This window comes from Gallus gallus, chromosome 9, assembly GCF_016699485.2.
Source record: "Gallus gallus isolate bGalGal1 chromosome 9, bGalGal1.mat.broiler.GRCg7b, whole genome shotgun sequence".
In the NCBI taxonomy this organism is placed as follows: Eukaryota; Metazoa; Chordata; class Aves; order Galliformes; family Phasianidae; genus Gallus; species Gallus gallus.
In genome coordinates this window covers 4,621,718-4,638,211 of record NC_052540.1, presented here as the reverse complement: position 1 = coordinate 4,638,211, position 16,494 = coordinate 4,621,718, and the positions used below count along the sequence as shown (strand labels likewise).

Sequence of the window (16,494 nt, the reverse complement as noted above, 5' to 3'; positions counted from 1 at the left end):
GGAGGAGAGAAGCGGGGGGAGGGGCGCCGCCGCCCGCTCTCACGCAGGCCACGCCCTCCGCCCGCAGGCCCCACCCCCTCACTCACAGGCCCAACCCACGGGGAGGCGCCGCGCTTAAGGCCAGCGCGCATGCACCCGCTCGGTTCCCTTGGCAACCCGGCGGGCAAGGGTACGTGGGGGAGGGACCGGCGGTGTGCGGGTAGGTCACGCGAGTCCCTCTTCTTCACCAAGATGGCGGCCGGCCTTTCGGCCTCGTACCCAGCATAGGCTTCGCTGCGGGCCTACTAGAGGTAAAGCCATCGCCGGCGCCCGGCGGTGCCGGCCGAGCGGGAGGGCGGTAAGGATGGGGGGGGTGCCGCGGGTGAGCGGGGAGAGGCGGCGGGGCCCGGCTCTGCGGCCGGGCGGCCTCTGCGCCTCCGACAAGATGGCGGCAGCAGAGAGACGGCCGCCGAGGGGGGAATGTCTAGCCAGCGCCCCGCTCCGCTCTATGGTCTCGGCCTCTCCCATTGGCGGGGGGTGCGCCACGTGCCGTTGGCCGCCCACCACGAACCATCGAGACGGGGCTGCGGTGAGGGGCCGCCCCCTCCCTGTCAGCGGCCACCCCCGCCGCGCTCCGGTGAGGCGGACAAAAGCATGAGTCATGGCCGCTTCCCTCCGTGCTGCGGCCGTCCTCGGGGCCCAGGTGCTCCCTGGCGGTCTCCGGCGTGTGGCACGCGGGTGTGGCCGCCTCCCCAGTGCCGTGTGGGGCTCCTTCCTGTCCGGCACCTCGCCTCGGTGTGCCTTTAGGAGCCCTGAAGTTCTGCTCTTACACCGTTGCGTGGTCAAAGCGCGAGGCTGTGTCGCAGGCCTCAGGTTTGTGCCTCACAGAGAGCCGAGCCCCATAACGTGCTGGAGGATACGCCTGAGCCGCTCTGCCTACCCATAGGAAGGCTCTACGGCAGGCTGATATGGAGCAGAGAGGGCTAAGTGCATTGACTTTGTGGTCCTTGGACCCGACGTGGCCGGCACTAAGATGGCTCACCTCGTGGTAACAGCTCGTCCCGCACGGCCTTCCCCGGCAGCGGGAGGAGGCAGTGTGTGGTGGTGGCAGCGCTGGTAGTGGCACCTCATTGCTCAGGGCTGGTGGGATGAGCAATCCCCCGGATTTGCAGCTCTGGTTTAGCACCTGCATTGCACCTCTGTGGCCGGGGAGTGTAAATCGGAGCTGCTCACGTGGATTTGAAGGGAATTGTTTCATTTGCTGTGCTGTTGTGTAACGAGAGATAAAAATCTGCGTGCTGTTATGTGCTGTATTGCTTCAGCTTACATTTTCTTTTTAGTAAGGTGAGGGAAGCTGTAGCCAAATGTATTTGAGTCTCCATTTCCCATGCTGTTGCTATCTGAATGCTATGAAGATTGTGCCAGTTTCAAAACAAAAATAGCCCCAATTTCACAGGTAATATAATTGCATAATTGCTTTTTTTCCCAATCCAGGGTGAAAATTTGTGGTCCAGGCATGGTTTTGTAGGTGAACTGAATATTTCTCCCTTTAGTACAAGAATATGCATAGAATAGAATCATTAAGGTTGGAAAAGACTGCTAAGATCAAGTCTAACTGTCAGCCCATCACTACCGTGCCTGCTAAATCATTCCCTTGGACCTCTATGTTAGAGGAAGAGCAGGAAAGGAAACAGTAACAGTCTATAGCTGTCAAAGCCTTGCATCTCCAGTCCTTTGTTCAGATTTAAGTTGTTAGAGGCAACGGTCTTCCTGTTTGTAATGGATTCTCATGCAGTGTGGCCCATGTTATGGGCAGTGCCACCCACTTATTCGAGGTACAAAAAAGCCTTTTCCTTCCAAAACAACCCACAGTGGTATGACTTTTCTCAGAGCCAAATCACAGGTACAGGAAAAGCTCTTGCTAGACACGGAGGTAACAATATCTGGAGGCCTGTAAAGGTAGAGCTGGGAGAGGCATTGCCCCTGTCTTGTCTGAGCTTTGCTGCTGCAGAACCATTCGGTAATCCGAGGTCATTCTCAGAAGGCACTTCACTGAATATTTTCTAAGAAGTAGTTAAGGAAGATTTCTCCATGTTTGTTTTGCATAAATGATTGCAGCGTTTGGCTCCTGACAGAGGGACATGCACCAAATGGGACAGGAGAACAAGTTAAGCTGATTTCTCTTTGCCTCCTTCTCCTGCTCCAGTTCTGCCTGAAGTGGTGAAAATATAGCGATGCTACTTCTTATTTGTTAGAGGTTATGTTCTCCATTTCTTATTGATCTTTTCTAGAATGGGCTGTTGGAAAGGGTGGTGAGGGAAAAGAGGCTTCCTCTTGACTTGGTGTTTGAATGAGTTTCTGTAGGATAATGGTAACAAGAGCAGCTTATTTTTGGTGGGATAATGGCAGTTCTTTGACAGCTAGCTGGTCTCTTTTACAGTGTGCTCTGAAAGGAGAGAGCTGTAGCCATTGGTTTCATGGCTGTTGTTGGTGTGGGAGCTGTCTTGAGGCTTTTACAAGGCAAATTGTGATGCTGTACCTGTGACAGCATTCCAGCTGATACCGCCTTTCCCAAAATGAACTCTTTTGAACCCAGAAGCACGTCAAACCGGTACAGATGCAATCAGAAGGAGAAGTTATCTATTAGTCTCATAGCAGGAGTAGGCAAATGAGGTAATCTGGCAAGGCACCATCAGGAGAAAAGCCTTTGAGCACCTTATGGATCCCGCACAAGAACAGACCGCTCTCTGGACCTTTGCCCTTACGGAAATGCTGTTCCAGTGTCTGTGAAGGCATGCACCACCTGAGAAGTTGCAACAGGGGGTTTTAAAGTGGGCTGAGAAAGGCATGTTCACCCAGGATGTAACAAGTCTGACTTGTCCAAGAGCAAGATGCCGAGAGCCTGTAAAACTTTTGCAACGGGCATATGCAAGAATAAAGGAGGTGTTAATGGTATGAAAATACCAAAACAGATAAGAAGATAGGAAAGGAAAACCCAGCTGCAGCATTAGGTCCTCTTTTTAATTACCCTCACCTTGAAAGAAGAGAGGGTTAGGTTGTTTGGTGTGGTGTGGTGGTGTTAGTTGGTGGCTTCTTGTTTTGCTTGTGAGGTTTTGGTCCAGAAGCTATTCCAGCAGAACCTGTGCTACTGTGATATTTATTGTGGGCAGTGAGAGTCCAGGTGGATGGCAGGGCACATTGGGTGGGATTGTGGAGGAGCTGGGGGGGCACCTGGAGCCATTTTCCTGACCTTGAGACTCATGCTAGGCTGGTAGTTAAGGCACGGGTGTAATGCTCTGGGTTCAGGTTTTGTTTGGGTATAATGCTCTGGGTTCAGGTTTTGTTTGGGTATAATGCTCTGGGTTCAGGTTTTGTTTCAAGAGCCCTTTTCATTTTAGAAATTCTTAGTTTGAGAAGAGTAATTTTGGGTTACAGGCTTATCCTGGGTTGGTCTTAGACATGATGGAATTCAGCTTGTGGCTTTATTTAGCTATCTTTTTTTGCTTTAAAAGGACTGTTTACATCCTAAAACTCTGCTGTTAAAATCTCATGAGTTACACTGCCATCTTAAAAGGAAGAATCCTCTGTGCTTCATAATTTTAATGACCTTTCCCCACTGCCATCCCCCAGTCTTTCTGTGAGCTGACATTGCCTCGGAGCTCTCATGGTGTGACTTCAGTGGAAGAGAATCTCGCATTATAAAGGGAGTCAGGTTGAAGAGAGATGTATCAATAAATAAGGAGAAGTTCTGGCCAAAGCAGGGGGAAAAAACTGCTTTGTTTAGAAAATTGTGTGTATAGAAGACTCCAGCTTGCTGGAAGAATTGTTTAAGATTTTGATTATAACACGGAGAAGCAGTGGTAAGTGTTCCAGGTTTATTTTGTCTCGTAAGAAACTTAGGTATGTTAAAGCTGAAGGATTTTCTCCCTCAATTTAGGTGACTGTGGTGCTTCAGCCCATGCAGACTGGTACTGACCCAGCAGTCTCCCAGAAACAGGAGTGTTCTTTCTAACAACTGTCATGTTCCACACATCCTTTTCTTTAAGCTGCTGGTGGGGGTGTCTTCTCTCTCTCTCCTTACTCATGATTTGAGTTGGCTGATTCTTACAAGCTTTGCAAATAATACATTAAATATACCTACATAATGGATATATCCGTGTGTAAATAACTTTGATACATTTATGCCTTGCAGTGCTGAGTTCTCGACTTCAGCTGACTAAAAACATCTGGTTTAGTCTGTGTACCAAATCTGCTTCGTGCCTTTGTGTTTTGGAAGGGGATAGGCAAGTAGCTTTGCGCAGGAGGCAGGGGCTGTGCACTCAGGTATGCCTTTGTGTATGAGAAAACCAGCTGGATTTCTTCCTACTACTTTAAGTCATGTGAAGTGGTAGTGGTATTTAAATAAAGGGAGGCAGAGGGAGGAAGGTGTCATCAGACTTGCTGCTGGGGACTGGCTGTAGCCCTGCGAGTGGTAGGGGCTGGGGTGAGGAGCCACGTCCAGTTAGTGGCACGAGAGAGTGCTTGTGCAGCAGCTGGTAGCAAAAGCTGGGAGAAACCCAAGAGAGATGATAAACCACGAAAGAGAACGGTTGGAGGAAATCGTAATGAGTTTAACTTCAGTGGAAAAATGGCACTGGAAGGAGGGAAGGGATTGGTTCGTTGGCTGTAAGATACCAAGAAACGATGATTCACAGGAAAACTTTTGCCTTTGAGCAGATTGAATAGCACAGTAATATTCGTGCGCCCTCCCTTCGATGACCCTGTTTAATTGAATTGTGAAGTAAAATGGGTTTGTTAATGCAAAATGGAAGTAGTACCAGATTCCCTTACACTCAGCAGCACAGTGTCTGGAACTGCTATCTGTCTATAAATGGTTTTGCTGTCGTTTCTAAAGACTTTGCACCCGTGGAAAGTCTTGGGGTTGGGACTGGGGGGGGTTTGGGGGTGGGACTGATGTTAATGGGGGAGTGGAGAGGTGGGAAATAACCAAACAGAGCTCCTCGAGTGTTTCACATATGTACATCTGTGATAAATCTGGGTGATTCTGGTAACAAAGCATCCATGCCTATAATTCATGTGTACAGCATGCAGTTTTGTCTGCACGAGAAATGTGATTGAAATTTCTTGGAAATAAGTGCTGATAGTATAGCAATTGATACTGGTGGGCTGTAGCTATGGACTTAATGGTCCAACATCCCAGCAACTAGCTGGATTCCAAGGAGTGAAGGCTTGGAACGTGGCAGTGTTCTGGTCGTTGCTGTTCAGCTTGGAGGTGGCAGGACCTCTTGTGTTCAGCAGACAGTTAATTGCTTGTTTGCGGTCTGTCAGAGCCCACAGAAGAGTTGTCTGACCCATGTGCAGACCAGGTGATAAGGTTACCTATCAGAACTTGGGTTTTAAAGGAAGGCCACTGGTATCCTTATCTTGTACATATGAAGCAGATGTGTCTAGTTTCTGTACAGCCAACCTCTGGCATATTTTTCATCAGGGACTGGACGAAAACCTTGCGTCATTCAGACGTCAGGCTTCATTTAGGGCACTGGTCTGTAGCAGGGGCATCACTCCTCTGTCCCTTACCCCACATCAGCTGGGTTTGGTTGGCTGCTTTTTCAAGTATCTTGTGGTGGTTTGTCTGAAAAATCCCCAAAAGCCTCTTTTCAGAGGAGCACCTCGATGTGCTCTGCTTTGTGTCACCATGTGCTGGTTCTCTTCCCTGTTGCTGCTGGGACTGGAATTCTGTCTGTCCCTGCATTTCTGGTTCTGTGAATAGGGCAGGACAGGATGTTTGCCTAAGGTGGGTGACAAACACAGCCTGGGCCAGGCCATGGGACAGGAACAGGTATGTAGGATGGATACACAGGTTGGAGCAGGAAAAAGGAAGAGAATAAGGGACAGCACTGCAAGGAAGATGCCCCTCTGAAAGGTACAGGGAAAGCCAGAGAAAAGCCCTATTGAGAGGCCTGGGGTACTGCAATGACACCGCTACAGCTGTAGTGGGCAGTGGGCTCTGTGTCCCCAGCAGGTGCTGGGGGCTGTGTGGGCTGGCTGGCTGTCCTCCCCTGCCCTCCCTCGGTGCCAGCCGGGCCCCAGCTGTTTCCATTGCACAGCAGAAAGCAAATTGGCTGTTATCTCCATTCAGGTGATAAGGAGAACGAAAAGCTGTGTCGGAGCAGTTGCAAGGAGAGCTGAGGAGACCAAGTCAGAGAGCAGGCAGGGTGAGAGGAGGGATGGGGTGTGTTATGGTGTCAAATGGTCAAAATGAATAGCTCGGTGCTTCCTGCAGCCTGCTGGGACTTGGGTGCCTGGTGTGATGGGGACCCTTGAGCTTTCTGGTGAACAGCTAGTTTGTAAATACGTGACTGCTGCTTCAAAGGAGAGCTCATTAAGTAGCACTGTGGAAACTTTATATCCATACCTGCTCTTATAAATAGCTTGGTGAAATGAAAATGGTGAATGGATAGCTCTGTTTGGGGCAGAGTTGTGGCTAAAAACGGGAGCAAACAAGCAGTTAGAGAAGTTTGGAAGTTCTTGGAAATTGAAGGTGTTCAAAACCCTCTATTTTATTTGCAGACTTGCATGCTTTGCTCATCCAAGAGATGCAGTAGCAGCTGGTGGGTGGAGGGCCTGACAGCATGAAGTATTAAAGCAAAAAAGATTGTACCTAAAGCAGCTCACATCCTTCCAGTTCCAGCCCAGGCCCAAAGAAGAATAGGGTGGGTTATCAAAAGACGTATTAAGTGTAAAATAATATTTGCAACTATTAGTGGAACAGGCTTTAGTCGGAGCTGCTGCTCTCTCTTCTTTCATAGCAGGCTTAGAGTGGCCCTGCAGATTTGGAAGGGAAGACTGTCTGGTTTTTTCACTGTCAGTTTAGATCACAGTGATGTAATTCTCTCTAACGCACCAAGAGCCTTTTGCTTGGCCTAGTAGAGATTAGGAATTAGTGCTTGCCTGTGGATATGTTGAGCCCCTGTTGCGTGTGCTATGAATAGGACAAAGGGAAGTTGTGCTTAAATAGCTGGGGTCCTATGGTGGCCTTTGGAAGTGGTGGCTACAGTCAGGTATTTACTTCAGTGCCTTTTCGTAGCAATTGCTGCCAAAGCGGAGATTTCTTTTTCGGTAATTCGGCATTATTCCCCCTCCTGCAAACAAATAACTGGCTTCTCTGCAAGTTTGTTTCATTTTTATGAGCTCTCTGAGGTTTGTGCTTGTCACAATGATGCTAGCTTTTATGGGCCGCCTTTTCAGACTATTTATTGTAACCCGAGGACAGAAGGAAAGAACCATCTACAAAGTAGGAGTGCCCTGTGAAGTTATGTGATGTGGGGAGCAGAGCATACCAGAGCACATAGAAAGTTTATAAAAATGGAGCCTCAGCATTCCCTTTAGTCTTCGTTATCCAATAAACATTGGGAACTGAGGAATCTTCAGAATCCTTCAAGGGGCCACGGATCTTGCTTAGCTTTTTCCGTATGGTATCAGGAATCGAAGCAGCAGAGCAAAATATAAAAATAAATGGAGTTGCATCTTATTTAGTTTGCTGTTTTTCTGACTTTTTTTTGTCCATTTGCTTCGTCTCCTTACCTAATTAAGTGAAAAGAAGTGGCTGTTGTCTTTATAAGCTGCTGCAAGCGGGTCCTCATGTTGTGGCCTGCAAAAGAGCAGCCAAATATACTTGTAGGAGTGTGTGGGAGAGCACAGCAGCACACTGAAGCTGAGGGGCTTTGAATTATCTGTGGCAGGTAGTGCAAAAAAGGGCGAGCTCAGGCCTTGCGAGTCCCTTGCCCTTCCATGCTATGTGATATGAGAGCTGCTGGCAGTATCTCTTGGGGGGGGGGGGGGGGGGGGGGGGGGGCTGGGGGAGAAGTTGCCACGTGTTCACTTTGTATTGTGATTGCCGAGGGAAGGAGAGCAGGGACTCTGAAAAGGTAAACAAAAGAGCTCCAGCCCAATGGCTGAAGCAGAGTAAAGTAAAAGTTTCCTTTTGAAGAATAGGAAGGAAATAGTGCCTGCTTTGTTCTGCAGGATCTCTGCAATCCCCACGTCTTGGCTAACCGTGGTATTTAACCACAAGTGTCCAAACAAGCTCTGGGAGGCGGCTCCGGGTAATTATTGGTGGAAGATCTTATTTATTTTTTCTAGTGCAGGCAGAACAGATAGTGCTGCAGCACTGCTCCAAAGGCACCTGTGTAAGATGAGCACACAGTGTGGTAATTATGTAAATGAAAAAGCACATTCGGATCAGCCTAAACTACCCAAAATTGGGATGAAAGATGGTCAGAAAAGAAACCTTTTTCACTAGTGGGGGAGTCAGGCATGGAATGGCTCACCCAGGAGCTTGGTGCAGCTTTGCAGGGTCCAAGAGGTGATGAAACGAAGCCCTGAGTGCACAGTGTGACCAGCAGGGCCCCTTTGGCCCAGGGTTGGCTGCTCTGCATTTCTGTGCCATCTCTCTCCTACTGCTCTGTGCTGTGCATTGGGGAAGTCATTTTCTGATTCTCTTCCCATTCTTCAGGCAAGTTTTGTTCCTGTAAAGCAGCACAGGCAGATGCTCCATTTCACTTGGTGGTGTCGTGAGTCTCCCAGGCAGAAGACCAGAACTTTGCCTCTCCTTCAAACTTTGCAGTTCTTCACTTTCCCTATGGTCATCTCTGAGGTGCGGGTAGGAAGCTCATGTGACTGGTGCAGGTGTGTTATTTCTTTGTGAAATTCCCAGACTTCTCTCCCAATGCAAGTGGGAGGACTGCCTCTGACCTTTCCTTTGCTGTTGGATTGATTTTATTCAGCTGTCCATTGACTTTCTTCCTCATCTCTGAAATGGCATTTGCTTTGTGATAGCACCTGGCATCCAAACAACCTGGCACGGAATACTGAATCCACGGAGCAGATCAGACCTTGTGTCCACAGCTGAGAGAATCCCACCAGTCAGTGCAGTATCAGTGCAGTAAGCTGGCAGCAGAACCAGGAGTGGGGCTCAGTCTCTGGACTGGTCAGTGTTAACCACTGGGTTGGGTGCCCTCGCAGTATTCCAGTGCCTGCTTTGCCTGCAATGTGTGCCTTTTTCTCTCCCTGCGTTTACAGAGCTTGAAGCTACTTGTCCATGTTAGAAGTCCATTGCCACCAGTAAGTTGCTCCTGTTCTTATGCACTTTGCTTGCTCCTCTTGTGTAGAGCGCCCTGTGACAGCCTCAGAAGGGCAGCGTATATGTTGTGTGCTGGCTGACGATTGCATAACTTTATTGTCAGAATGCCCAGTAAATAAATTTGTCTTTTGAACGAGCATTTTGGCCTGAGAGGCCTGCAGAGGTTAGTCACCTTGCTTCGGTATCTGCTCAGCTCTTCTGCTTGTGCAAGAGGAGAGCTGCCCTCTATAAACAACGCATTTACCAGGAGAAAGGCGAGTGGTGCTGTGCTCCCCTGGGACCCTGTATTTATAGCACCTGGGTTACCAGAGACAGAACACCTGGCTGCGTGCCTTCCTGCCACCCCCCTCCCCAGTCACTGCACCACTGACTGCAGCTGGGGTTACCAGGGGGCTCAGACGGGCTGCAGTTTCCCTGGCCTTCTGAAGGTGGTCAGATTGCACCGGGTGCAGCTGAGGGCAGAATAGTTTGGGCTGGTAATGATGTGTGAGTGAGGAGAAGAGGAGCTGGGCTCGGGTGCCTTTAGAAGTTGCAATAAGAAAAGAGAATCTGGTCTGAAAGCCACCAGGATGCATGCGGCATGGTCACACTCAGTGCCAGGCAGTTCTTAGGGCGTTGTTTTCTGTATGCTCTTCGTAGAGGTGTGAAAAACACAGAAGGATCTCCATAATTCGATCCTTAACTTCAGTGTAATAAAGGTTTTCCAAACTGTGCTACTGGGAGATGGCACGGCAGGCTGTAGTGATGGCTTCAGGGCGGCATCTCCTGCTCTCTCTGGATGGGAACCCAAATGGGCTCCGGCATGAGTGCCCCGAGTCCTCTCTTACTGTGCTTTTTAATGACGCCGAGGACTTCTTTATCGTGCTGCAGCCGAGGGATGTGGGTGTTTCGGGGCGGTCCCTCGGTGCGCTGTGACTCGGCTGTATGGGGTGGGTACCCGCAGCACAACGGGGCGCTGATGTGAGCGCTTTTAGCAACGCGGGGCCGTCCTGAAACAGGAAATCGAGTCGCGGCGCAGGGGGAGCGCGCTCGGGTTGCCTTCCAGAGAAGTTTCTGGCGAGGAAAATAGGGCTCTCCTCTCAGAACGGCGTGCAGGAAGAGGCCGGAAGAAATCCCCGACGAGCTGCGGGGCGGCCTGGGGGCACGTCGGCCCGGCGCTGTGCTGGCCGTGCGCTGCCGCTGCCCCGCTCCGCTCGGCGGCCCCGCCGGGAAGGGGCACGTCCCGCTGACGTGCGGCGCGGGGATTGGCAGCGGCCCGCCCTATATAGGGCCGCCGGAGGGCTCGCGCCGCTCTCCCAGGAGCGCTCCCGGTTCTCCAGCGAGGCGGGCGAGCGGCCGCGGGCCGGAGTGAGTCGCGGCGCTGCGGGGCGGCGAGGGGAGAGGAGCGGGGCGAGGGGGGCTCGCGACCTCCCGGGGGAAGCTCCGGCGGCCGGCGAGACGAGCGGGGGCGGCGGCGGCGCGGGGAGCGGGGCGAGGAATGCGCGGGGGGCGCCGGGGAGGAGAGGAGAGGAGGAGAACGGAGCGGAGCGGAGGGGCCCCGCGGAACGGCGCTCGGAGCGGCGCGGACCCCGCGCTGGGTGACAGCGGCCCGGCCTGGCGCTGCGCGCCGCCCCGCCCCCGGTGCCGGCAGTGCTGAGGTGGCGCTGGCGGCGCCGCCCGGCCTGGGCCCGCCGCCTCCACGCCGCGCCCGGCCCGAGGCTCCGCGGGGCCCCGCGGGCCGGCGAGGAAGGGGCCGGGGAGGAAGGGGCCCGGCCGCTGGGCGCCCGAACGGAGCGCGGGCCGCGGGGTGGCCGGGCACAAAGTGAGCGCTGTGTGAGCACAGGAAACCGAGGTAGGGGAGGTGGCGGCGAGCGGGTTAGGAGGAGAGAAAACGAGCACAGAGCTCGGATTGAAGGCTGGCCGCGTCCAGCAGGCGCCGGTCACGTTGCGCGCTGCCGCAGGAAGCGGTGGAAGGGCTCCATCCTGCCACGCAGCAGCTGGCCGCCGCGGGAGCGAGCCAAGGCCGGGCGGCCCGGCCTACCTGGGGCGGCCAGGAAGCACGTACCGCCACACGGGAACACCGAGCTTGGCCGGGTACCAGCAGTGGGTGGACGCGGGCAGAGGACGGCAGCCGGGCCGGTTGCCTAAGCGTTAGCTGCGTGCAGCTGTAGGCACCGTAACACCAAACGCAGATATCTCGGTAAAATATCGCCCGGCTGCCTGGTTCTGTCCACCAGCATTGGTTGTGTTGGCAGTGCGGGGCAAGACTTTGCTTTTGTTTCCCTTTATACAACCGTTTCCGTATGGTTGGGGCTGGCCCTTGCTAGGAGCTACTCTCGGCACGATTTTGTTCTCCCTATTTGAGCGTGCTCTGAACTTGCGAAGCTCGCTGTGGCTGTGCTGCAGCCGGCCGTAAGCCAGGCGGTTCGGATCCTGGTGACCCAAGCGGCCGTGTGCCGGCCTGCCGTCGCTGTAAGCTTAGTTTCCAAGCCTGCAGTGGGATGGCGAGGAGGTGTGGGCTTCAGACGCAGCGCCGCTGCTAACGTTATGTTTAAAATACCATTCTGATGGCCACCTCCAATTTTGGCCGGAGATGAATCCCTGAGGCCTACAGTGCACCAGATGTTTGGGGTTACTGGAGATGGAAAACATTTGTTCTTAGCTTGCCGTATGGGTGACAAAGCAGAAATTCACGCGGGTAAGTGCTGCCCTTAGATTTCTCTTTGAATATGTAGCTCTGCTCTGAGGTGTTGCCTGCAAGATCTCCACAGCTGGCGTGGACACACTGAAACCAGCAGCTGTGCCTTGAGGTTATGCTTCGAGGTTATGCCTCACAGGCTGCCACTATTCCGGGTGCAGTTTCACCGATTCCTCATCCTTCTCCCCCTCTGAGGAGCAGAACCAGGTGATGCTTCCCCAGGAGATGAGAGCTGTGACCGCATTGATGCCATTAGCAAGGCTCCAGCCAGAGCCTGGCAGCTGCTTGTGGTGTACGGGGTCCTTCTGGCTCCTGCCCTTGGTCCCGCTGGCACCTTGCCCTGAGGCAGCGGCATCCTCAGAGCGACCCAAGGGGCTGAAGGTGGTGGTGGCAGCTCTGTTTGCATGGTGACGTGGTCCTCGGTGTACCCACAGAAGGCAAGCAGAGCACGAGCATTTCTCCCAGGCCTGCCTTGCAGAGCCTCCGTGTGCTGCAAAGGCTGTGCTTCAGGCAGCACGGCTGGGAGCTGTCACCTGGCAGCAGCAGGTCGCTGGAGAATTAATTGTAACATTAGCTCCATTGCTCAGGTGGTGGTGGTGAAACGGGTGGAAATTCCCCGCGTGGCTTTCACTGAAGCACAGATCAGGTCCCCGCGGCCCCGTTGCATTGCTGCTCTCCTTTCCTCCTGTCTCTGTCACCTATTGTGTCGCCACATCAGCGTGATGCAAGATGCCACGTCAGAGGCTCAGTTCTTTGGAGGCTTTTCTGGCACATTGGGAGGCCAGAAATGGTGAAGATCGGCTTCCTGAGAAGCGCTGGAGCTCGCTGTTAGAAGCAGCACCGCAGGCTCTGTGTAGGGCAGGGACCTGTTGTGCCACAAGCACTGAGAGGCACTGGATTTCAGGAGGCCGCAAGCCTTGCAGGAGCACACACGTACAGCTGGGGGGTGTGGAGGAGCTGTTGTACATCTGACAGCGTGTACTTTTCAGGCTTTTATTTTCTTCTTTATATTCCTGATCAGGGCTGCAGACGCAGGAGATATAAAGCTCCCGCCAACAGCCTATTTATTTCAGGCTGCCTTCAAAACAGTCCACGTAAATCACTGTGGGATTTTTTTCTTCTGAATGACAGACCTGGAGCCAGAGTTCAGTGCCCGTCGTATCACCTCATTGCAATAAAAAACAAAGAGGTGGACCGGCCGGCAGCTGCATGTGGATAGTCCTGAGCGTTTGCCTGAGATTGTGAGGACGTCTGTGTTGATTCACCCAAGCTCCACTGAACTACATTCCTAACTTCTGAGTGATGGCAGTGTTGTTGGCAGATTTTCAGGCTGTTAGTCTCCTCTGACTAGATGTCAATGCTCTCGCTGCAACCCTGAAATTTCGTGTCTACCTTGCACATTTGGTGCTAATTGACTGTATTTTTGCCTGTACTGCATGGCTGCTCCTGTAGCCGGTGTGATGCAAGGGGAGCCACCCCAGGCTTCCTGCTGTGAGGGTCAGGTCTGTAGCTCTCCTAAAGTATGACAGGTAAAGCGTGGTGAGATGTGACTGAGTAGGAGAACGTTTTGGATAGGATGCCAGTTTGCAACACAGTACAGCAATGCTCTCTTGCAGGTCACAGTGAGGCGGCTGTGGTGTTTTCCTGTTGTCTTGGAGCAACCGCATAAACATTTCTCTTTTCTTTTTCTATAAAGCAAAAGCTGGCAGGCTGACAAACGGGCAGCTTACAGGACGGACTCTCTGGCTACTGACCATTTAGCTGGTAAGTTCCTATTTTGGGAGTGCCAAAGATCTTGCAGTTGCTAAGCACGCTTATCAGAGTGGCTTTCTGAGCCTATTCCCAAATCAGCAGGAGTTCAGAGACTTAACTAAGTCATCCTCAGGAAGAAGCACAATCCTGGGCCTCTTTCATTTTCTCTCCAGGATTACCCTATGGTTTTGGACTCACTATCCAGACTTTTTGCACGCCTTTAATAATGGATAGATGAATTCGAGTATCCTTTAGCACCTTCTGTTGTCCCCCTTTCCAGTGACATTCTTAAGTTGTGCATCCTCTCCCTTCTTAATGAGGAACTCTGCTTTTGGTGTCCACTCTTCTGTGAGTTCCCATCTGGTCCAGTAAGAGAACTGGGCAGCTGACTGGCACTGTTGGTGACTGATTTCAGGAAGCTGATCGAGGGTGCTTAGTAACGCATGCTTTGTCTTCCTGGGGTAATTTTGTGCCTCTTGAATGGTGTTGGTAATAGTGGCACCACCTCCTCTCTTTCTCTCTCTCCAGTGGCATACCCGGATTGTGTGTGGGTGGGAAGTCGACAATGAGCTCCGTGGCAGTTTTGACCCAGGAGAGCTTCGCTGAACACCGCAGCGGCCTGACTCAGCAGCAGGTGAAAGGTGAGAAAACAGCTGAGTTCCTGTGCTGGGCCTCTAAATGTAGACAGGATTCCTTGCTATTACAGTGCTCACTTAAGGCATCTGATTCCCTGCAAGCGTGCAGAAGTTGCCTTCTCCATTCCTGTATGGGTGGCTCACCGCATGCTCTGGCTTTCCACTCGTGGCAGCACCATGCAGAGCCTGGAGGAAGCAAGCCTCAGATCTTCGTGCAGCTCTGACTAGCAGTTCTGTTGACTGTGAGACAGGATACATGCAAGAGTGGGGCACTGGGCTGCAATGGGGCGTCGCTGGATCAGTGTGCTGGACTCAGTCATTTCCTTCCTTTGCTCAGCCAGGTGCTGGGTAAAGTAAGTGTAACTGGCTGACTCACTGGTGCGTTTCTGCACCCATCCTCCAGCTGCCAGCTGGCCCACTTGGCACAACGCAGCACACAACTGAGTTGAGCATAATGTCCTCATACAGATTTTCCCTGGAGTCTGCCCTAACTGTAACACTTTCCCCCGCCTTCCCCGTGGGTGTGTGTTTGTCTCACCCCTTCTGACCTGCAGCCTTTCTCTGTTCCTTCACATTCTTTCTGCTCAACCTGTTGTCCCCTCATGAAGCTCCTCTTTACAAAGTTTGCAGCAGTGTGCTGTTTTCTGCCACCATTCACTTTCTGCATCAGGCAAGGCGAATTGGTCGTGGCAGCTGCTGTGGGCTGCTGTACTGAGTTCAGCTGTGCTCCAGAGTTGGCTGCTCCACAAGCATAACTGTAATAGGGTTAACAGTAGTGCACAAGTCACTTGCTTTCCCTTGTTAGTGTATAAATGCACTTGCGCTGCCTATGAATAGGGGCATCTCTGCCTGGAGAGCATCTCTTTATACTGTTTGCTTCACTTCAGTTACAGCTTTAAACTCTGAAGAAGAGAATGATCCTCCAACCTACAAGGAAGCCTTCCCTCCGCTCCCTGAGAAAGCACCATGTTTGGAAGCTGCCCAGGAACCGTCTGGTCCCTGGAGCAAGATCCGACCGATAAAGGCTTCTGTCATCACTCAGGTTGGTGGGAGCAGGCACCCTATGTCCTCCCCTTTTTCTTTCTTCCAGAAAACAGGTGAAACAAAGCTTTCCTCAGAGTGTGAAATCCTTTGTGTGTCAGATTGGCAGCCTCTTTGCCTCTCAGGGCATGAGGAGAATTGCACCTGAGACCTAGGACCACTGTGGGAGGAGAGGAAAACTGCTGGAAAGCTGTTCAGAGAATGCTTTCAGTCCCTATTGCAGAAATAGCTAGAGTAGGCCTGAAGGGAGGATTGCAGGAGTCAAGCAGTGAGCAGTGCTTTTTAAGTACTCTTGCTGTTAACTTAAAGCTTCTACCTGCCTGACATGCTATGGGAGGACTCAATATGGGACAGTCTGGCTGCTGCAGCACTCTTGCACTGTCACTGCTCACAGCCTGTGTCTACAGTGGAAGTGCCCACGGGTTACCCAAAGCTGGGAACTTAGTTTTTCAGCAAAGTCAGATGGCAGTAACAGAGGGAGGCACTGGCAATCAAAAGCGTACTCACTGTTTGCTGTGCCTTTTCTCTTTTCTGTCCTGTGGCTGAACAGGTGTTTCATGTGCCACTAGAAGAGAGAAAATACAAGGACATGAATCAGTTTGGAGAAGGCGAGCAGGCCAAGATCTGCCTTGACATCATGCAGAAGACAGGAGCTCACCTGGAGCTGTCTCTCGCAAAGGACCAGGGCCTTTCTATCATGGTTTCTGGCAAGCTGGAAGCAGTCATGAAGGCTCGAAAGGAGATTGTCGCTCGGCTGCAGACACAGGTAGGGGCATCTAACTGTTTCTTACTTCATCCTTGCTCTTATATGTTGAGACCCCTGTGTGTGTCTGCTTATAAGCTGAGGAGGTGTTATTAGATGACTAATTCAGCTTTGCTGTATATTTTCAAAGCACACTGCTGGCGATTTGGAATGGAGGTGATGCTTAAAATAGGGTTCAGAGTTAATTACAGGCCATGGTGTTGCATGAAGGGTGGAGTCTACAATCTCTGAACACTTGGGTTGCAAACAACTTTATGCTGAGGTGCCAGTCCTGGAGGGGATGCAGACCCTTCACACAGAACTACTAGTGTGTGAGAATGGGACCGTTCCACCTACACCCTTCATGATGGGATGAGAGCATGAGAGCTCCTGCCAAAAGCTTAGTGCTTCAGGTCAGGGTTCTGGGTGGTGTAATTAAAGCTGCACTAGTAAGGAGCCACAGCTCCGTTGTTTCAGTTGCTTCTTTCAGTCCTGTAGGTTTTGATTCATCACCTTCAGATTTTTT

At 51.9% G+C, this 16,494-nt stretch overlaps 1 protein-coding gene across 7 annotated transcripts in view; it reads left to right on the top strand.

The window, feature by feature from the left end:
- The first annotated feature begins 99 nt into the window (after window positions 1-99).
- The window catches only part of HDLBP (high density lipoprotein binding protein), a 35,362-nt gene continuing 18,967 nt past the window's right edge, over window positions 100-16,494 (top strand). The window contains exons 1-5 of one of the 7 annotated variants that reach the window (XM_015276822.3): window positions 100-169; window positions 13,495-13,562; window positions 14,079-14,191; window positions 15,073-15,227; window positions 15,777-15,992. In XM_015276822.3, the coding sequence (XP_015132308.1) occupies window positions 14,116-14,191; window positions 15,073-15,227; window positions 15,777-15,992 (447 nt within the window). In that variant the 5' untranslated portion in view covers window positions 100-169; window positions 13,495-13,562; window positions 14,079-14,115. Of the gene's footprint in view, window positions 170-197; window positions 291-10,410; window positions 10,469-10,749; window positions 10,953-13,494; window positions 13,563-14,078; window positions 14,192-15,072; window positions 15,228-15,776; window positions 15,993-16,494 lie in introns of those variants that run through there. The other 6 variants (XM_046898324.1, XM_015276820.4, XM_046898325.1 and 3 more) reach the window with 6 other exon arrangements.